The 23,308-nt window shown below is 41.2% G+C and overlaps 1 protein-coding gene across 3 annotated transcripts in view; it reads right to left on the reverse strand.

The window, feature by feature from the left end:
- CDK14 (cyclin dependent kinase 14) overlaps positions 1 to 23,308 on the reverse strand; it is a 549,832-nt gene that overhangs the window by 108,045 nt on the left and 418,479 nt on the right. For all 3 annotated transcript variants that reach the window (XM_037066082.1, XM_037066084.1, XM_037066083.1), the window contains one exon: positions 19,642 to 19,690. In XM_037066082.1, the coding sequence (XP_036921977.1) occupies positions 19,642 to 19,690 (49 nt within the window). The remainder of the gene's footprint in view (positions 1 to 19,641; positions 19,691 to 23,308) is intronic.

Raw genomic sequence — 23,308 nt, forward strand, 5'->3', positions numbered from 1 at the left:
TATAGAAGTTATGACTCTGGGGAGTGCCAGCTTGGGAGGCTGGTGCCTGCTTTGCAGGAATGGTCCAATGTGTCCCTTGACGGTAAACAGTGCTAAAAATAGCTCCCGAAAGGCATCGTTTTGCTGTGATATTATTTTGCCAAAAGAGATGGAGAAAAAAAATCTTTAATCCTGAACAAAACCTCTTCAAAGTTTATGTTCTCAATAAACCTTTCACTGAGAACTGAAATATAACTTGGTAATGCAATAAATACCCTAACAAATATATCAGATTTTTCACTTAATGCTTTTTACAGGCTTAAACCGAATGGAGTAAAAGGAAGTCACCTTTTACAGTCTGACTCCTGCAGGAAGAATGAACGCCTTGCTGTGACGCTTTTTAAAGAAGGCATGGTCAATTTATATCAACTTTGGCGAATCTTGGGGCATGATAAAAGGAAGAAAAATACCGGTGCAGTTAACATTCCACAGAACTCTTTCTTCACATGTTTATTTCCTTAGAGACTGGACATGATCCAAGATAATAAGAAAAATGTAAAAAGGAAAGTATTTTTTAAGTCAAAAGATAGAGAGCTTAGCATCCTATGATGATATAGGATAAATAATGTTTCCCTACTCCTTAAAAAAAGTTAACTGTCTCGCAAAGACATGATGTGGTTAGGACTGGAGGAAATCACCAATAACAGTTCTCTCATTCAAATCAATGGGAAAGAAAATTCAGTTAGGTCAGAGCTTATGGCTTATTGAAGTTTAATTCAAGGCAAATGAGGAATCCATTTGCTGGGGACTAATTTCAGCTTCCTTCTCTTACAACATTGCATCTGGGATTTGTAGCTATCTGAGTTCATTATGATGTAATGAAGAAATGGTCTGTGTGCTTATGTCTAAAACAAGATTTGGATTAAGACTACTGAATGGTTGGGCAGCCTCTATGGGGGTCTGATGCTCTAAGGAGACAAATCAAAACACCTTTTAGTACCTATGAATAAACACTACAAGGAGCCTCCTGTCTGCCTCCGTCACCCGGTGTCTTCCAGGCTGCACGCTGAGCCAGCTACCTGCTGAACTATCTGATCTCTGATTCCCACAGAAGACAAGGCACACCAGCGAATGACATTCCGCTTCTAAAGACAGTCGTGGGAAGGCGGACAATAGAGACGGAGCATTTACTGCATGCTATAGACTTTTCACGTGTTTTCTCTCTTACTCTACACACCCAGCTACCAGGTGACTCTCATTATCCCTCAGTGCACACAAGGGAACTGAGGCTCCGGAGGAGCAACACCGAGAGCGAGGGGCGATCCTGTCAGGCGCCTCAAACACTGATGCTGTCTTCGCCATGTCATCCTTCTGAAGACTCTATTTCTATCCTACAGTTTTCTCACTATGAAAGTAAGATGTAATCACTCTAGAGAATTTTTAAAATCTTGAAACATATAAAAGAAAATAAAAACATGTTCTAAGTCTGTCTGTCATTCTGAGATTATGACGCTTTTTGTCAGTTAGGTTTTCTCTTGTGTGTATGGGTCTGAGCACATGTATAAATTTATTTCTTTGCAATTGTTATCACTATGTACATTTTTCCCACGGTAAAATTTCCTCTTAAAACCTTAATTTTACAAGCTCTCTTTGAACTCCTGAGAGTCAGACTTACATCCATTCTGAGGTCATTTTAGCTTTTCGTTTATCCCCTAGTCATCAAAAACAATTTTTATTACCAAAAATTCAGATCCGTCAATACCGTATTCTCTTGAGGGTGTATGTTTTTTCCTCCACTTGGGGTATTTACATTGATTCTCACTTTGCCAGTCAATATTCCTTTAACAGTGTAGTTTTACCAAATCTATTTTCTTATGCAAAAACATGACAGGCACTTTATATTAGACCAAGTGCTAATGATGCTCTCAGCTCTGTGACTCTTGTACTATGGATGCCATGATGAAATTTCTTTTTCAATTTACTACACAGCTTTCTTGATACACTTGTATTTATAAAGTTGGCTGCACCAAGAACTTCCACTAAATGAGGGGAAGATAAGACTTCAAAGACAGGAAAAAAACAGTGGGTAATTATTGCATACCCATGAGAACAGTTATATTGGAAATTCAATTGGAATTTTTGCATTTTCTTTAAAAAAACCCACAAATATCTATCATTACATATTTTCAGAAATACTGAAGCAGCCTGACTGAGTACTTCTGGCTCAGGGTCTGTCACAAGCTAGAAGTCAAGTTGATGTCCAAGGTTACAATCATTTGGATCTTGACCAGGCCTGGTGAATTCACCCCCATGGTGGCTCGCTCACATGGATGCTGGCAGGAGGTCTTAGTTCTTCACCACCTGGGCTTCTCCATAGGACTGTTAATGGGACTTGGCATCTGGCTTCCCCACAGCCAATGCTCAGAGGGTGGGCAGGGATGGGGAGAGTCAGAGCTAAGACAGGAGCCTCAATGTTTCACAACCTAACCTTAGAAGTAATGCACCATCATTTTTTGCAGTATGCTCTTGGTCACCAAGACCAATCTTGGTGCATTGTGCGAGAAAGACCCAAGTGTTTGCAGACCAGAAGAGGGGGGACCATTGGGGTCATCTTGGAGGCTGCTGACCATGCCGATGATTATAAAAGTCACCTGTTTTTCAAAATTGTTGTAAAACATATATAACTTGAAATTGGCCATTTTAACCATTGTCAGTGTGCAATTCGGTGGCATTAATTATATTCACAATATTATTTAACCCTCACAAACATCTACTTCAAACATCTATTTTCATTACCACAAAGAGAAGCCCTATACTAGTTAAGCAACATATTTTATTATTAAAATAATGTGATAATAATATTAAAGATAATTTTTGGAAAGCAGAAAAATAATCACCCAAAATTCTACTACCCTAACAGCATTATTTTCATCTTATATATTACATTTCAGTCACAGTTCACAGATATAATTCTATAGTTAATGTTAGTATGCATATAATTTTTCATTCTGCTTTTTTTTCCAGAAAATATTTGAAACATTCTTTGTGCTTTCAGAATCTTCATGATACCATCTTAACACTGTTGTGTGATATTCCACTGGGTCCATGAATCATGACTTATTAAACCCTTCTCCCTTCCTTTAATCTTGGTTAAGTTAGTACAAAGTCTTTAAAAAAATTTAACATGCAGTTAGGTAATGAGAATTTTGGGGCAACTAAGATTTTACTCTGTTGATTTACTTCTTTGGGAAAAACACCAAAGAGTGAAATTACTAGTTCAAAAATATAGCATCCCAGGCTTCCTGTTGGAAGACAGGTGGAATCCCAGCTGTAGGAGGGCCATGGCGTACCTGACTTCTGCCTCCAGTCTGCAATCTCCTCTCCCCTCTCCCTCCTCACACTCGCTCTTCTCTTACCACTGAGCACCTTCTTCCTTCCATTCCTAGTTCTAGAGTATGTACTATGGGATGGGCTCTGTCCTAGGTGCAAAGAATACAGAAGTAAACAAAATGGCCAAAGTCCCAGCCTCGTATGGATTACAGCTCACAGCTTGCTCATGCTATTCCTTTTCCTCAGATTGCCCTCTGTTACTGTCTTCATGTAGTCTCACTCTTTGAGATGACTTTGTTTATTACTTATTTATTGTCCTTGGTACTCTAAAAGGTAAGCTCTATGAGAACAAGGACCTCATCTGTGCATTCCCAACTGCCCAGAACCTTAAGATGATGTTAAGTTAAATTCTTCAATGTGCCACAAATGAATATGTTACAGCTTATAACACATTTCCACAATGTTTTCCTCATTGTTTACCAGTTTGCAGTGCCCCTAGCAGTAAATAAATGGGCCTGTTTTTCCGCAGCTTTGGTGATGAAGGAGGAGGGAGGCTATGGGTCTGGGGGAAGAGGTCCTCATCAACCACTGTTTGATGGACAGCAAAGAAAACACTGAGCTATCTTTTGACTTTTTAAAAGATTGCATTAAGCTTTTATTTATCTCGTTTACTCTATTTCAGGCGGGGCACCACCATAAATTCCGAATCCCGAGTGAATGCCTTACCTGCCTCACCCTAGGCTCAGCCCTGCTGTGTATGAAATGACGAATGAGGGATTTATTTATAGATTTGCTCTGAGGCTATGATATAATTGAAGACAGGGAAATCAACTTTCTAAAATAAGCTTAACTGTTCCTATCTGAAAAACATGGAAAACGATTTGAGCGTTCTTTTCAGGATTAAATTAGATAGTGCAGGCGAAGCATTTGGCCTGCTGCCGGCACATTCGTGTGCCTCACGAACACACACCACAGCTGCTCGCGTGCACAGTCCACATTGTGGCTACTTCCCCACCACTTCTATGCATGTAAAACATTAGGCTGACCCTACTACGTGCAGTAAAACAAGTGTTTTTAAAGGAGTGTTTGGAGACTGGGTGAAAGAGGTGAAGGGATTAAGTGAAAGCTGGTAGCTATGAAACAGTCGTGGGCTGTAGAGTGCAGCACAGGGAATCCAGTCAATGATGTTGGAAGAACTGTATGGGGCCAGGTGGTATTGGAAATATCAGGGGAAATGCTCTGTGGAGTATATGGTTGTTTAACCATTACACTGCAACTAACACAAGATAATATTGAAAAAAGTAAGTAAAAGTGATTAAAGGAAGATTAATATTCTTTCCCAAATCAGAGTGTATCCCTGAAAATCCTTTGGTAGAAAATACCTCCTTGTGAGACTGACAACAAATAGAAGAAATAGGAGGATTGAGGTCATGAGTAAATTTATACCAGAAAGGTCTCAACATTTTTAAGTCTTCATTAAAATGAAACAATGATAGTTATACTTCAGGACCTGCCTCTTAATTTTAAGATTTTGTCCACGTGTCCTGCCGCGTGTCACGCCCAAGGCGTACTTCCTCTTTGCCTACCTCCACTGCCCGCCAGCTGGGTTTGCCCTCTTTCTAAATGCCCAGTGTCCTCCTCATTTTACGGCTCCACATGATTGCTTCCTGTTTTCCAGGCCTGTCTCGTGCACCTGGATTTCCTCCTGCAGAGCAGGCACTGGGGCGCTGACCGCCAGTCAGATTTATCAGGACGACAGTAAGAAAGCGCGCCTCCTGCTCAGCCATCCTCACTCCTCCTCGCCTAGTCCCAACCCTTCTGTTCCAACAGTCCCCAAAGAAGGGACTTGTGAACACCTGAACGAGAGCCCTCAGAGCTGTGGATACCAAATGGACACCCACGGGCATTCTGAGTAACTGTGACCTGTGTTCGGGATTACTGGAACTTCATATGTAGCTGGGGCTAATGCTAAAGCTGGTGTGGAGAAAACATTTTTTTGTTGTGTTTTACTTTTGTGGTTCAAGACCTGGAAAGTAATAATTTATTCTACTCTGTGATGTGATATATACTACCAATATGAGAAGCCATCAGAGAAAAGATTTTTAGAATCTTAGGGGAAAAAAAAGTTATCCATTTTTATCACAAGATATCATTTCCTCCTACATTAGAATGTGTAATTTAAGAAGGAATTTTTAGCAAGAAATCATCAGGATGTATTCCAACTGAAAAAGAGATAAAAACTGACGTCTTACGTTCTTCTTCTAGTTCCAAGCCCTTGCCTTTGACCGTTCACTTTCTTTTAGTACCTAGATGAACCTGCATGACTGCATCTCGACTAACAAATAATCCTTCAAAGTGCTTCTGGAACATGCAAATGGCATTCCCAACACAGAAATAGTGGCTACATTATGGAGACTTCAGTGTATACCTGCGGTAACGCACATGTCCATTAACAGGGAGCCTACCAGTCTGAGAATGGCAGGAATCTGGCTTTGTGCCTGGGAGCCCAGTCCCACCACCCGCTCCTAACAAAGTATCGATGCTGAGGAGAACTTCATGGGCTTTCTCTCTCTCCTTTGCTCTGTTGTGCCCTGTGGTGTAGGCATGCCTGTGCTTTCCCAAGAGGCTGTGGATCTGGGGGCATGAGTGCTACAGAGGGTGGTTTGGTGGTGAGCACAGAATAGTCCGAGGCTGTCTTTCCTGAAAGCCAACACAACCTTTGAGTTACACGTTGCCTTTAACTCCGCCTCTGGCTCTTTATAGAAAATGACGTACGACGGAAGGATGCTGACGTATACCCATGGTTTAAAGAAACCCCACGTTGGCATGGTTGCTAGAGCTGTTTGTCTCCTTGAGCACTAATTTTATCTTTACAGCTGAAATAAAGGTAAATGAATAGCGTTAAAGAGCCGCACACTTATTACCTTTTAGGGGCGCAACTACTTGTAATTACTAGAAGCATGTAGCGAAGAATGTTTTCTGGCATGTCTGCAACATCGGGCAGAAGCTGGTGGCAGGACACAAACCATCATACAAAACCAATGGTATCAGCATAATGTAGAAAACCGAAGACACACATTTGCAGACCACGTGTAAAGATATGGAAGCATTAAAAATGATTGCTTGGGTTTTTATAAGAACATTTCAAAAGAATATTGAGGTCGTTTTGAATGGACAAAACAAAAACAGGCTTTACGTGTAGCCACTATAAATGGTTACTTTACCTACCCATCTGTCCATCTCTCTGTGGAGTGGGGAGGGGGTGCACATGCACTCCGATTTAGGGAATATGCTAATTTGTAGTGAGCTTACACGTAGCTTGATGGATACTTGCACATTTCCTAAATTTGTGTCTGCATTTAGAAAATAACCAGATATAAAGAGGAGACTGCGCTCAGACCGAGGAATGGCCCACGCCCACAGAATCAGGGCTGCTGGAATGCCACGCTTTGAAACTCCATTCTGGGTACCCGAGAGAGATGTGTTCAATATTCAGCAAAATCGAAGAAGTTGAAAACTGAAAACCTCTCAGATGTTCTGCAAGAGGAAAAGTCTTGGAGCCGAGTCAGAGGATTTGGATGTAAGCCTACAGCTATATGAGAAAAAATAAGCAAGAGAAGAAAAGCTGCAAAATCTAATCTACCTCACAATACAGTGGGTTTTTAGGTTTTTAGCTGCAAAATCTAATCTACCTCACAATACAGTGTGTTGAAACATTTGTTATAAAGTGATCGGAAGTCATGCTCTATTCTGCACTGCCGAGTTTGGGAGCCGCAAGTCCCATGTGACAGTTTGAATCTAAAGTAGTTAATATTAAATACGATAGAAAATTCAGGTCCTCGGGTGCACTAACCTCATTTTAAGTTACTTGAGAGCCACATGTGGTGAGGAGCTCCCGCACCAGGCAGAGCAGATACAGGGCCTTTCCATCAAGGCGCAGGGTCTGCTGGGTGGTCCTACTCTATTATCCTTAAGCAATCTGCTGCAGCTTCTAGACATTTCTAAAATTAAAAAAAAGACTTGTGTAGTTTATACACTGGAAGGATTTGGTTCTCTAGATGAAGAGGGGAGATTGGATTGACAGACTCTGAATGCATTTATAGGGAAGAGCGCTGGGTCAGGGATTACTCCAAAGAGGAGCTGGCCGGTAAGGTGGAGCTTTAAAATCATGACGGATAGAAATGTCCCCGTGGAAATGGCTGTCACCCCCTTGGTAAAAAATAAGAGACATTAGAATTCCTTCCGCAATCCCATCTAAAAAGTAAGGGATTCCGGGTAGCTGGATTCTAAGATAGGAGAGAAAAGCCTCTTTTGACCACCCTATAATATTAGAACTGTGGGGATAATTTGACTCAAATTCTAAACTTTAATCCAGGGTGACAAGAAATGGGAGACAAATGGAAAATCCCATTTGTGTTTATCTTAATAGATAAAATGATGTACTTAGTTCCACTTGGTGGCAAAGGCATGGAGTGTCGTGTAATCCTCAATCTGGTAGCCTCCAACATAGCGCAGCCAAGTCATAAAAATCTCCGCCAGCAGAGGCCGAAAGTGGCAGAGAGGGGCAGACAATCAAAGCGTGAGGCAGCTCAGGTTTTTCTACTGAAGATATGAGACCCATTTTACTAAAGCAAAAAAAAATCCAGTTGCTTATCTCATCTTTTATGGTGGTGTGTAGCTGTCCTCTAACCTTCCCCCACCCCAGAACACGCTGCCCTCTACAAGACATATGGATCTACACACATGTAAATATACGCAGAAATCAGGGTCCAATTATAGTCAAAATAGTAGGATTAGTAGTAAGTGTGATAGAAAAGAGGGGAGGTGGTCGGTTATTTCTGTGTCTGAACTGCTTCAGATCAAGATGAGAGACAATCGACATTCGTAAGACTCTAAGTCGTCTTACCTCTTGAGCTTTGCATATGAGAAACCATACATACTACTATAGTCCTATTATGGCGTTTGCCCTGAGAAATTTAGCAGCGTGTGCCGACAGCCATTTTCCTATTGTTTTAACTGGAGAGAAGAAAGTATAAAAGAAAGAGGAAAAAGAATGGTTGAGATGGTTTGACAGTTTTCACTAACATTTCCAAGGTACGTTAGTTTTGATGGAAAACTCAATGTATTAAAACTAGGCTCTAAGTTGGGAAATAAAAGCCAACACATTTAAATGAACACACCATACGTGATTTTATTCCCACTAAGAGTTTAATCTTTTAAATTTTGGCTGCAGTAAACTAGGCAAAATCTGGCCTCAGAAGCGAAAACTACTCTTCAGCTTTACTGCAAATCAATTCTTCCCCAACAGTTGTGCCATAAACACGCACACGCACACACATACATGCACACACGCACAGCTGGGATGTTTATTGGTTTAGTCACTAAAGGATTTAGCTGGACAAACATCACAAAGATGATGGCTTATTTAACTGAATTTATGATCAAATGTTTTCTCCATCTCAGGAAGAGTGGGAAATCACTTATGGGGAGATTTGAATAATTTAAGGCAAGTTCTCTACTTGGCATTATGTTTGTATATTGAGTCTTGAGGGATTAAATACAGCTGAGGACTAGCAGAGAATTCACATGCAGATACACAAAGATACGCTGTATAACAATGCAGTGAGGGCCAGAGCACTGATCCCTTTGTGTTAATATTTCTATTCATCTACATCTTATTTATAGTCTGAGTAATAACATCCACACACAAATACACTCCCTGACTGTGAGACTTCAGTTGTAAATCGTCACTAGATTTTTCTGAGATCCTAAAAATATCAAAATGGTCTAAAAATGCTCTTTCAGATAAGACAAAAAAAAAAAACTTGCGGGTAGTATCTGTGTGTGTTTAAGGCATTTAAAAATCTTTGTTGTTGTTGTTAAAGGCAATGAAAGTTGCTCCCAAAGACAAATATAATAAGCTAACAGGGGACTTGTGCCTTAGAGCATGAACTTGGCTCAGGGTCTGAAGGAAAGAGGTCAGTTGCCTTTGGACTCTCCTACCCACTTACTCCCAAACCAAGGGCATGCTCCCAGCCTTTATTCACCGTGTTTCTCGAGATAAGTCATCTACCCTCCCTGTTTAAAGGCTGTAAACACTACAAATAATTACTTTCCTTTCACCACTAAAACCCTGAGGTTAAGTGGACATTCAGGGGCTACACACCTGGTTTATTTAGACTTACCCATCAGTTCATGTACACAGAACATCAAGGTAAAGGTCTACCAAACACTTTGAATTTGGTAATAGTGTTTTTCTCTGGGTTTCTTTCATTGCAATTAGAAAAACTGACCAATTACATGTTTCAAGACTTACGATAAATCACAGTTTTACATTAGTCATATACAACGCTATTTGTTAACATACCAGTCTTTGGAAGGAACTGTTCGGGAAGAGGGAATCTTGTTTCTACACGAGAAGTATTTTAAAAATGATTTGGTGACCGACTGGTTTAGTGCCTGCTCCTGGGAAGGTGGGAGGACTACTCCAGATGTCTGGGGAACCTGCACAGCAGTGGTGTTCATGTTCAAGGACAATTCCTTATTTGGAATTGAATGAACTGCTCTGACTGGCAGGGGAGTCAAGGTGTGATACAAAAGGAGAAGGCAGGAAGGCTAGCATCCGATGCAGGTGCCCCGTCCTTTACTCCCACACCGACTCGGTGCCTGCAGAACCCTGAACAGGGTTCTGAAGACTGAAAAGCTGGGGGTCAGGCTGGCTAGTGAGCTTCTCGAATTACGATTCAGAAGTGGATCTAGTGTGGGGACTTGGCTCTGTGATACCAGAGATTATGCTGTTTTGGGGTGTTTTCTTGCCATTTGTGCCAAGAATAGGCCTTGGCAGTCTTCCTCTTTTCTACTTTTTGAGGGTTCCTCTCAGCAACGTTCACTGACTGTGTATTCTTAGTTAGTAGAACCACCGTCTACACAGATGTCAGCCACACAGGTCAACACAAATAAGTCTATTGACCATATCTTTACAATGAGCAGAATTTGAGCCCCCAAATGATGATGGAGGCCCCTTTTTCCTATAAATGACTAGGACCTTTGTCCAAACCCTAATTCTCATGACAGACAACTAAGGTAAGGTGTGAAGTGGGTGACAGTGGATACAAAAGATGAGGTTGCTAAAATCACATTTCTCCAGTGACTCTTATATTCACCTTCATTTTGAGGCTGACAGTTCATTAAATTCATAAACATTTTCTTGCCCTGGCTGTTATGGCTGAGTGGGTTGAGTGTGAGCCTCTGAACCAAAAGGTCACTGGTTCGATTCCCAATCAGGGCACATGCCTGGGTTGTGGGCCAGGTCCCCAGCTGGAGGCACATGAGAGACAATTGACTGAAGTTTCTCTTTTACATTCACGTTTCTCTCCCTCTCTTTCTCTCTCTTCCCCTCTCCCTAAAAATGAATATATAAAATCTTTAAAAATGTTTTCTAAATTAAAAGAAAATGATATAAACAAACGTGGAGGAAAGGGATCTCCTATATGGCATTTCTTATACATAAAGAGCAGTAAAAACTTCCGTATTTCTGTTTGTACTTCACTTTCTCAAATGTGGCAATTTTCAACAACGAATTTCTGAAGCTGAAGAATTAACATATATACCCACAGAGGCCCATGGGGGGCTTATTGAGGAAATGGCGCCCCTCTCCACAGTACCTTACAGGTGGGGAAGAGGCAGCTGAGTCTTTATGATAGTTTTTGAGTGGAGTTCGGGAAGATCAAGGGGGCTGAGAACAACAGCGGAGGGGTGAATTCTTAAGGGAGTTCCTAAAGGGGAGAGAGCTGTGTGACTAACCCCTAGCAGTTCCCAACAGAAAAGAGAGAGAGAGAGAACAGGAGAAGAAGAAAGGAACAGAGACGCTGGCAACAAGCAGCACAAGGAGGGAGCAGCGTGGCTCCCTGAGGGGAGGAGGAGGGGCAGAATATCTGCTTGATGTTTCTGATACTTCCACTATTCCCTCTGCAGATTTATTACACGTATTTGGTCCTCCAGAGCTACTATCTTCCCTGAGTGTTTACAAATAAAAGACGGGCGAGAAGCAGAAACATAAAGCCAGATCTCTGGATACTTGGGTGCAAAGCATCCGTCACCCACACTTGTCTGACACTGGTGGCATCTGAAAGGAAGGGACAGTTGGCACGGTGGTCTGCAGCTGTGCCGCCCAACACGGCAGCTGAGCACGTGGGTATTTACATTTAAGTTAATTACATTTAAGTGAAATATAAAATTCAGTTCCCGAGACACACTTAGCCACATGTCATGTGCTCAGTAGCTGCAGGGGGCTGGTGGCTCCTGCTGAGCAGAGAGACTATTGTCAATGAGAAGGTTCTGTTGGACGGCACTGATCTAGAGGGGACAGAAATGTCAGGACACACTTCCAGTTCTCTCAGTGACTGCCAGCTTTCCTGAGAACAATCTCTTTTCCTCTCTGCTGGGAGTGGAAAATAACTTCTCCCTTGCATAGAATTTTGAGGGTACCGACTGTGAACCAGGCCACGTGGCCCCATCAGTCCAAGGCCTATCCTTGTCAGAACAGGCCAGAGATGGGGCAAAGTCGACAGTGACTGCCCTGGAGGGCTGGGCCTGCCCCTCTGCTCCGCCTACCACTGGGACTCCACATGGAATAGGAACCCCAGCACCAATGCATAGAGGGCAATGCCCCAAAAATGGCCAATCCAAGAAGCCTGTGAATATGTCACCTTTTATGGCAGAGACTTTCAAGATCTAATGATAGTTATAGACTTTAAAGTAGGGAGATGAACCTGGACGGTACCGGGGGCCTCTGAAGCAAAAAACTGTCTCTCGCCGGTGGCAGCGAGATATGGCAACGGAAGGGGAAGCGAGAGAGTTGAAGCACGGGAAAGCCTCGCCGAACTGCTGCTGGTTGGAAGGAAGGGGAGCGTGAGGAGGCTGACGGGTGGTCTTCGGGAGCTGGGTGAGGCTCCCAGCTGACACCCAGCAGGGACACAGGGCCTCAGCCTCATGACCACAAGAAACTTAATGCTGCCAACAGCCCAAATAAGCCTGGGAACAGAGCCTCCCCAGAGCCTCCAAACAGAGCCCAGGCCTTCCAGCACCTTGATTTTGGCCTTGCAACACTCAGATCAGGAAATGTGCTGAGCCTCCAGCCTCTGCCCAACAGAACTGTGAGGTAACACCCTGCAGTGTTTTCTGTTAATATACTTGTGGTAACTTGCTATGGCAGTCACAGCATAGAAATACACTGTTTTATATTTTGGAGAAGCAAAGATTTTCTTCAGTTCATGCTTCCAGAATCTGTTTTGGAGAGCAGTTTGAAGAAGCCTATTTCTATGGGCCTCCTTTCCAGGAACGGTGTAGCCCAGCGGCTCCTGGAAGCTCTGTGCCGCCTCAGAATCATGGTAGGGTTTCGTTCCTTAATGAGCTGGACGCAGGAGGGAGGTATTAGCTGCACCAGGAGTGTGCTTTTGGATGAGGAATCCAACACATAATCTGAAAGGATGAAAAAACAATGGCCGTTGCCAACTCCTAGGCCTGGCACGTACTGCCAATTAGTGAGCAAGAAGATGGATATTTTTTACCAGAAACTCGTGCCCGACAGCTAACAAACAGCATGGGGCCTGCCCTTGACCATCTCCAGGGGTTATTAATGACAGTGAATTCTTCGCTTCAAAAAGAAGGACATGGACAAGAAAGCTGGCGATGACACAAAATGACAAAGGATGATCCCCTGGGTTTGGTGGGAGCTGAGTGGAATGGGCAACAAATCTCACCACCAGGGTTTGAGTGGGTGGCCGGCAGGCCTGTCGTCTCTAGCACCGAGACTGTTGCAAGCCTACCTTTATCCGAATGGCACACCACCCAGCAGTGGTACCAGCAAGGTGTGCGAGGGTGAGGGTGGTCAGCCTGCTGCCAACACTATTCCCCAGCACAGAGGAAGTCAAGTTCCTACTCCATCCCAACTGTCCAGATGCCTAAAAACTAGACTGAGAATGAATGGCTTCAGTTCCCAGAAGAGCTCTCAAACCAGCTGTTGATAGGCCCGCTCAAACACCAGGGTCCTCAAACTGGTCATATTTCTTTCATAAGACTCACAATGGGGTATAGATTCCAAGTTATCATTTTCAATAGCATTGATCATATAACCTCACTGAGCAAGTTTTTTTTATTCAAGGGATAAAATGTTGATGCATCTTCCCTGACGACCTCCCAAGAGTGTTATAAGGATATGAGGATGGGACAACATATATGAAAGCAAATTCTATATTGCCAAAGGCTGCCCCAGCGTTAATTGTCATCCTGTCCCCATCACAGCTGTACCTATGAATCAATGAGTGCATGTTAGGCCTCTGACTAGTAACATTTCCTATGTGATTGCATTTATGCTTTGCTGGCATCAGTGATGAGGACTAGGCCTTGGGCAAACTTGCCAGCTCTCTCTTGGATGGCTTTCCGTCTGCGCTGCCGGCACCTGTCCCCAGCCCACGTCTTTGGACAGACCTTCATGCTGTCTACTTTTAGGCTCTCTGGTTCTGCTACCAGAGCCCGGAAAGCAGCTTCTATTTTAGAGCTTCCTCTTTTCCCTTTCAAAATTCCACTCTGCAATTTTCTAGAATTATTTTCCATTTGGTGGCAAGAATTTCAATGGATCTGATAAACATCACCGAACTGTGACTTTGAAGGAGGCAGGTGACAGTACAAGGTCCCCCAACATGACCATGTGTGGATATCCACAGTCAGGGCAAGAGACCTGTTTTGATTTAAACATCCAAGTGTTGGAGACAATATTTTCAAGGGTGTGGTGAGGAACTAGCCCCCTAAGCAGGCTGGACTCAGATCCACAGAGCTGGGAAGTTGAACTTTGTGACCCCAGCTCATCCTCTGAATTAAGGAATGGAATTCATAAATGTCTGCTTAGTGTCTGCTTTAGAGCTTGTGACATGCACCCCCTCCCCAAATAAAGACATCCCCCCAAAAGTGCACTGATGTTGTAAAGAATAACGTCTTTGAAAATTTTGTGAGAAAAACTCTCCAGGCGCTAAATAAATTAAAACTTTTACTTTGAAGTAAGGAGAATTATAACAAAAATGATCAACAATGAAAAAAATGTGAAAGTGGAGAATGATAAAGATTTGGCTCAACTCAACGGCTCCCCCTAGTGTCAATAACTGTTGTTACCTTTCTCTAACATTTCTAAACTGGTAAAGAAATTGAAAGCTCTAGCTTACTTTGCAAGATATTATTAATTTAAAAAATTTTAGACCAACTTAGAATAAGTTAGAGTAGAAAACAGGGCCTTTTAGTTCCTTTTCTTTTTTTGGGGGGGGTTGGATTGCTACTTTATATTTTTTTATTTAATTCTTGTTCAAGTACAATTTTCTGTCTTATATTCCCAGCCCTGCCCCCCCCCCGCCCAGTGCTCCCCACCTCCCTCCCATTTCCACCCCCCACCCTTAGTTATTGCCCATGTGTCCTTTATACTTGTTCATGTGAGTCCATCCCCTTTTCCTCTATGATTCTCTCCCCTCTCTCCTCTGGACCCTGTCAGCCTGTTCCATATTTGAGTGTCATTGGTCATATTTTGCTTGCTTGTTTGTTTTGTTGTTTAGATTCCTGTTAACGGTGATATCATATGGTATTTGTCTTTCACCGCCTGGCTTATTTCGCTCAGCATAAAGCTTTCCAGTTCCATCCATGATGTTGCAAAGGGTAGGAGCTCCTTCTTCCTTTCTGCAGCATAGAATTCCATTGTGTAAATGTACCATAGCTTTTTGATCCATTCATTTACCGATGGGCATCTAGGTTGCTTCTAACTCTTGGCTATCGTAAATTGTGCTGCTATGAACATAGCCTCTACCAAAAAACTGCTTGAACTAATAAATGAATTTGGCAAAACAGCGGGATACAAAGTCAATATCCAGAAATCAAAGGCATTTTTGTATACCAACAATGAAACAGCAGAAGCAGAAATCAAGAAAAAAAATCCCATTCGATATAGCGAAAACAAAAATAAAATATCTGGGAATAAACCTTTTGGTTTCTTGAGAAGGCACTGATTTAATCCTTAATGATAAGCAATTAAATATGACAATAAGAAAAATACAGTAGAGAACATGAACATTGAGTGAAATTTGTTATTTTCCATACATTATTTTAAGTACTTTTTGTTTATGCACATGTGACACAACTGTCTAGCAAGTCATCTTTAAAATATGTATTGGAAGTTAAGCAATAAATTAGGTAAAATATTTTAATAAAAGTTCAAGAACACAACGTGAGGGCCTGTGACTCGCCAATACATTCAAATACACACAGGTATGTGTGTTCTCCCGTTTTTGCACTTCATAAAGGTAGCTTCATTGCAGCGTCTCTTTGTTTATTAGACAAAGGATCAACCTCTTTTTTTATTCTTAGGAGAAACCCAGTTGGACCGAACCAGCAGGAAGGATTACAAGAGAACTGGGGGCTGGGGGCAGGCAAGACCAGGTCCGCCTACACCTCCACGCGCCTGTGGGCCAGCTCTACTCTGTCAGCCTCGAGCTGTGTTTTCCTGTCTTGTCTTTTGTGAGTTTGGTGCTTTTTCTTTACTTCTCTTTTTGCTACTTTCAAACCTCCAAAAATCGTTCAGCTGTTAAAAAGTTCCAAAACAAGCAAGTGGGTTCCTGGAATCCTACTCTTAACTTTTCTGGAGAACATATATACTAAGGCTTCTTCTACAGCCAAAATAATAAAAGATCTTTCTTTTAAGTGGCTGAAATTCTTCGCTGATTGCACATGCATGCCAATGTCAAACAACTATAAATAGAGAGATTTGGAAGAAAAATAGGGGAAGTCTTTATAACTCCAATGAAATAAAATGGAATGTTTTGAAGGCAGTCAGAAAACAGTATGCGCATTTATAAAATTAAGATTTGTGTCCCTTCAGTCCAAAATTCCCTCTGAGCAGGAAGAGCCCACCCAGATCAAGTACTTTCGGTGTAAGGGAATAAAACAACTTTCTTTTCTTTATTACTGTATGTTTATTATTCTCAGCCCTATAATTAAGATTTCTTATTTATATTATCCTCTTGAGTTTAGATAGCTGGTAGATCTTTTGATTTTTTTTCTCCCATCAGGACTTTGTTTGCCCAGAATACTAAAAAATCCTTCAAAGGATAACATAATGCCCAGGGTTATTGGTATAAATGAAGTCAGCAGGGAGTTGCATGGGTGTTACTAGGGCAGACTAGGCCCCAAATCATCTGGGTCACATGTTATGACTGTTCAAAGAGACTTGAGGATGCATTTCTCAAGAAATTCTTACTCTCTTGGGTTAACATATCCACTAGCTTTAATAACTGAGCTAACACATATTTTAAAAGATATTGTTACTTAATTTTGAACAGTGACTTATTTCTTTATGTTAACCTACCCATCTTTTATTCACCCACCTAAACTGAATTCAAGTTAGTTCTTGCAAATGAGTTCACTTGATTTTGAACCTATTACCACTGTACAAGAGAATTTACCAATTGCTACAGTTTCATAATTGTGCTGTAGACAAGCAAATCAGTTAGCAGCGATTGAGAAAGTCAGCACTTACTTCACAGTGTTTAAATGCCCTGCTTCTGAATCTAGACCTCACTCTGAAGTGAGAAATGTTGAAATGTCAAATGACAGTTGCAGGGTCACAAGTCCATTTGGAGGAAGAATCAATAGGATAATTAATGTCTCAATCCTCATTTCCCTCTAAATTGCGTGAGGCTTGAACTGGCTGGAGGCTACAGCTTGGCTCTAAGGATTCATGTAACACTGCAATACCGGAGAGTAATGTTTTTATAATGTTTTTGGTGATGATTTTATTACTTAATGCTTTCTGAAATAAATCCTTAAGGCAATAAAAAAATAAGACTTATAGGGACTTGAAATTAGCATGTTTCTAAACAAGCCATGTTTATAATTTAAAAATTTTACCTCAAGCTTAGCTTTTAATAGTCTCCCTAAATGTTAAAAAGTAATCTAAGACTGGAACTCAGTGTATTAAACCACTGAGTTAATTCTCAATTTTTAAAAAAAGCCCATGTGATGGTAGAGATTAAAAGAAAATCATTAACTACAATTCTATGAGCTGATTAAAAATTTCACATAAAAATGTCATACTTCCTTCAGTATTTTAGACCTTAGTTTTGGTAGAAAATTTATAAATCCTATGTTCATGGGAAATGCAATAAAGTAAAGTAAGGTAATAAATAAAGTAAGGTAATAAATAAAGTGATCTCTTAAAGAGACACTGTGTTCTTACTTTGTGAATAATAATATTCCTAAGAATTCTTCCTTGCCCTCACAAGTAAAAGCACATTTACTAATATCTAGCACCTTTTAAGAAAAATTTAAGGATTGAGCACAACACACATAGTTTTTTAAAATGCCTAAAGCAGCAGTACCAGAGGACCGAACGTCCTATTTTGGTAGATGAAGTTAACGACTTTTGTTGTGACACAAAGATACCTCCCAGCGAAAGGAAAGCATCTGGTCATAGGCGGTCAGACTGAGGCACAACAATGCAAAGCCCGAATACAACTTTAATTTTCTTTTCTTCTTAGAGGACATGAAATAACTTGGCTTCTCCTGGGATAGAGTAATGTAAATGGACAAGAATCTCTTCTCGGAGAGGCATCCCACCGGACACCACGCAACGACGGAACGAGAGAGGCCGTTCACGGGGCAGATGTGCCAGCCTGCCGGTGGTGGCAGGTGCTGACTACAGGCTGCAGCAATGAGTGATGGCACGGGCCACACGTAAGTGGTGAGGGGTCACATCCACAAGAGGACAGTGACAGAAACATCAGAGCAGCATCCACAGACCTCCCTCCATCTTCTGGAGACAATTCTGAGTGGATGAGAATTGCCACATATTTTCTTGGGCAATTTCTAGGCCATTCTAGCTTTGTCCACCTGAAGGAAGGAGAGGCAGTTATCTAAACTGGAGGTGGTTCTCCACAAATGCTATCACGTGTAGATGTGCCAGATTTTCCGGTTTCTTTAAAGACAGGGCTAGAGATGCAACTGCCTTATCAAGAGTTGTTTCATAAAGTGGTCACTTGGTTGGATGAAACTTTTTGAGCAGTTACGAGAGAGGAATGAGTTGGATCGTTCCATTAAGGTGGGACTCGTGTACTGCACGTGTTCCCCGAGGCACGGAAACACGTGGGAGCACCAGTGGGCAAAGTGGGGGCGGGATGGACGGGGGGGGGGGGGCGCTCCCAGCGCAGGGCGAGCCCCCTGGACAGTGAGAGACTCCAGATCTGAGGAACCGACTCCTCCGATGGCAAACGCCAGGCTTTATGTGAGACAACCAGAATTATACTAGAGTGTTCTTTCAAGTATGAATTCAATCAGAATAAACTGCCAAGTCTTTCAAATCAATGACTGCAGAACTGAACATATTCACTCCACGAGTTCCTCATGATAAGCTGTCCACTGGACCATCTGACAGTATTGATGAGAGACATTTTTATTTAAAAAGGCTTTCTCTTACTACTTATTTTTATAACTTAGGGTATCTGTAATTACAACATAGTGACAGTAAAAGCGAGACAATAACACTAAATTCCTCAGAGACAAAATGTGGTTATGACAAATTATAGTATGTTTCATCGAAGTGGTTCTAGTTCCCTTTTCTCCAGCCTAATGCTTGAAATGTGATGCCCACAGTGAAATGAGTGACTGGATTACTCTGCTTTTCAACTTTTAATGATTTACTAACAGGTTGGCTTGCAATAAAAGACCTCTGTATAACTTGAGAAACCCAGATCTACCAATTTCACCAAGTTTCAAAACCAATAAATAAAACTACTTTAACAAGGTCAGGTGACCAAAATTAAATACATGGAGTCCATATACTTCGAGTGAGGCATGTACTTAGTTTCCCAATAAGGCTGAGCAGAGAAATAAGTAAATGAAAAAATGTGGAAGATCGATTTTTATCTAGTTCGAAAGCTGTCACCAATTTTATTTCAATTATGAAGTCAACCATTATGTTGTACTTAATAAATGCTGTTTGGCCGGTGCCAAAATGCCCCTTGAAATATAGTTACGAGGGAAGTGACCAAATAATGTTTAGGCTTTACAGCTCTGGAGCAATGCCATTCGGCTCTGGGAACGCAAGCTCGTAGGCAGAGCGGCGTCAGTTCAGGCTGACGCTGGTGACACCGAGTTGGAGCTGAATATCTGGTTAACAGTTAAATGAATGGATGAGTGACTAATTGAGTGAACGAATGAAAAAATGTGGTGGCAACTTATCAGGAGCGTTTTTAAAAATTAGAAGAGAGAGAGAGAACAAGCATAATCTGTCGGAAGACTTACTTATTCCAGGCTTGTCTAAGGTGTTTAGAGCTGTACACGGTGAAGCGTTCTGAAACAGAAAGAAAAACGATAAGCAATCTTTGTTTCAAATGCATATATTGTTTAAAAAGTATGTTTAAAAATTGGAACTTTTAAAAAGACAGGGTTTGATTCAGCCACCTTATACTAGCCACATAGCAGGTCTTCACCTTTAAAATCAGAAGACCTTAACATTTTAAACAATGAATCATTGTTTTGTTTTGTCTAAACTGGTTTGCTTCATAATCTGGTTTTGCAGTGATTATTTCTTAGAATAACTAAGTCTCAGTTGGGTTGAAAAAGGAAACGTCAGTTCCAAGCTCCAAACTGGAAGCAGATTTACAGGAGAAGACTGACGCCGTAGTGGAGGGAGACTCGCTGTTCTCTTCAAGCCAACCCAGTAACACTGGCTTTCCTTTCTTTTCTTTTTCCTTCCTTTGTTCCTCTTTCTGGTGCCCTGACTGGGGATCCACCCCCACAACTTTGGCACATCAGGAGATGCACTAGTCCTGGGGGCCTGTCCTTTCTTACACGGTGACATTTACACTTGATCAAAGGCAAACTATCCAGGCCCTATAATGTAGATTTATATTTATCATTGAATGACCTTCACTATATATATAAAGATTTTATTTATTTATCTTTAGGGGGGAAGGGAAGGAGAGAGGGCGAGAAATATCAATGTATGGTTGCTTCTCCTGTGTCCCCTGCTGGGAACTGGCCTGCAACCCAGGCATGTGCCCTGACTGGGAATCGAACCGCGGTTGTTTGGTTCACTATATTTTTTAAATTAAAACATAATGCTTGGCCCTGGCTGGTGTAGCTCAGTGGATTGAGCACGGACCTGGGAACAAGAGGGTCGCCAGCCTGATCCCCAGTCAGGGCACATGCCTGGGTTGCAGGCCAGGCCCCCTGTAGGGGGCATGTGACAGGCAACCACACACTGATGCTTCTCTCCCTCTCTTTCTCCTTCATTTACAAATAAACAAAGAAATAAATACATAAATAAAATATAACACTTGTTTTACCGAGTTAAACAACAAAAGAGCACAGACTAGATATTCATAACCTCTCTGCTCCCATCACTCACTACTGATGATGCGGCAACAGTTAAGGGCTTCGAATGTCTCTTTCCACAATATGTCGTACGTTAATAAACATGAACCCATTCATATACGCAAATATATATACCATATATACTATTTTAATTTTGTTGATAGGCTGTATAATAAACCTTCCCTAAAAATCCTTATGCGCTTAATAATATGAAGTACATTATCCTTCAAATCCAGAAAATAGATGTAACCATTGTTTTAAAACTCTATTAATGTTCCATAGGATAGGAATACTATAAGTTATTTGACCACTCTCAAGCTGATGAAAACTGAGGTGGCGTCCAGGTCTTTCTCCCTAGAAACAACACTTTAGTAAATAGCCTTGCACGTCTACCTTTGTCCTCTGATGCTTTCATTTCTTCTGGATGGATCCCCCAGTAGTAGAACTGCTTGGCAAATTGTATGCACATTTTACATTTAAATAGATGCCGACAGGTTACTTTACATTTTCCCAAGAGCAATGAAAAAAACAATGTCTCTTTAGTAGTATGTATCCTGGGATGTAAGAATGGTTCAACATATGCAAGTCAGAAATATATCATATTAATAGAAAGATTAAAATCACATAATCATCTCAGTGTAGAAACAATCCTACAAAATTCAACATCCATCCATCCACTCACAATACTAACTCTCAACAAATTGGATTCAGAAGGAAGGGACCTCAACACAATACAGTCCATGCGTGACAAGCCCACAGCTAACATTCTACTTAATGGTGAAAGGCAGAACGCTTTTCTCCTGAGATCAGGAAAGACAGGGTGCCACCTCACCATGCCTGTACAACACGGTGCTACAGGTCCGAGCCAGAGAAATTGGGCAAGAAAACAAACAAATAAACAGTATCTAAAACAGAAGGGAAGAAGTAAAATTGTCTCTGTTTGCAGATGACATGATTTTATATATAGAACATCTTACACACTCCACAAAATAAGTTAGAACTAATAAATCCAGTAAAGTTGCAGAACTCAAAATCAGTATATAAAAATCAGTTGCATTTCCATATACTGACAACTTAACCAAGAAAGAAATAAAGAAAACAATTCAATTTTTAATAGCAAAACCAATAAAATGCCTTGGAATAAATTTAAGTGTGGAGGTGAAAGATCTGTACAGTGAAACATATAAGGCAGTGCTGAAAGACGCTGAAGAAGATACAAATAAATGAAAAGACTTTCCATGCTCATAACTGAAACAAATAATATTGGTAAAAGATTCATATTACCCGAAGTCACTCATAGATTTAATGCAATCCCTATCAAGATTCCAGTGGCTTTTTTTCATAGAAACAAACCAAAATCCTAAAATTTGTATGGAATCAGAAAAGACCTTTAATAGTGCAAGCAATCTTGAGAAAGAACAGAGCTGGAAGTTTCAAACTTCTTGGTTTCAAATTGTATTACAAAGCTATAACGATCAAAACAGTATGGTACTTGCATAAAAACAGACACACAGACTAATGAATCAGAAGAGAGGGCCCAGAAATCAATTCATGCGCATAAATATTTGACAAGGAGCCAAAGTACTCAATGGAGGAAAGACAGTCTCTTCAAAATAAATCCCGTGCTGGGGTAACTGGATAACCGGATATTCACATGCAAATAAATGAAAAATAAAGCTGGATACCTTTCTTACAGTGCTTATAAAAATTAACTAAAAAAAAAAACAACAAAAACTAAAGACTTAAATGTAAGACCTGAAACCACAGTAAAAAACAGGGAATCTTGGCAGTGATTCTATGGATCACACAGCACAGCAACAAAAGCAAAATAAACAAGAGGGACTACAACAAACTAAAAGCTTCTGTACAGCAAAACAATCGACAAAGTAAAAGGCAACCTATAAAATGGGAGAAAATATTTGCAAACTTCATACCTGATAAGAGGTTTTTCTCAAAATACAAAAGATACTCACATAACTCAATAGCAAGGAAACCCACACATAATCCAATTTTTAAAATGGGCAGGGACCTGAACATTTTTCCCAAGGAAGATATTCAAATAGGCAAGAAACACATACATGAAAAGGTGCTCAACATCACTAATGATCAGGAAAATGTCCGTCAAAACCATAAGGAGACAGCACCTCACTGCTGTTCAAATGACTGTTATCAAGAAGAGAAGAGAAAAGTTCCGGTGAGGATGTTGAGTAAAGGGAACCCTTGTACACTCTTGGGAGGAATATAAACTGGTGTAGCCACTATGGAAAATGGTATGGAAGTTTCTCAAAGAAAGTTAAAAATAGCCCCGGCTGGTATGGTTCAGTGGATTGAATGCTGGCTTGCAAACCTAAAGGTCACTGGTTCAATTCCCAGTCAGGGCATATGCCTGGGTTGCAGGCCAGGTGCCAGGTCCCGGGTCAGGGGTGAGCGAGAGTCAATTGATGGGTGTATGTCTCACACAACAATGTTTCTCTCCCTCTTGTTCTCCTTTCCTTCCCTTCTCTGCAGTTTAAAAAATAACAACAGAACTACCATATAATCCACTTGTTGGTACATATCTGAAGGTAACAAAATCACTATCTCGAGGAGATTT

Source organism: Sturnira hondurensis, unplaced genomic scaffold (assembly GCF_014824575.4).
Source record: "Sturnira hondurensis isolate 20B ecotype Veracruz unplaced genomic scaffold, ASM1482457v3 Scaffold0016462, whole genome shotgun sequence".
Taxonomy (NCBI): Eukaryota; Metazoa; Chordata; class Mammalia; order Chiroptera; family Phyllostomidae; genus Sturnira; species Sturnira hondurensis.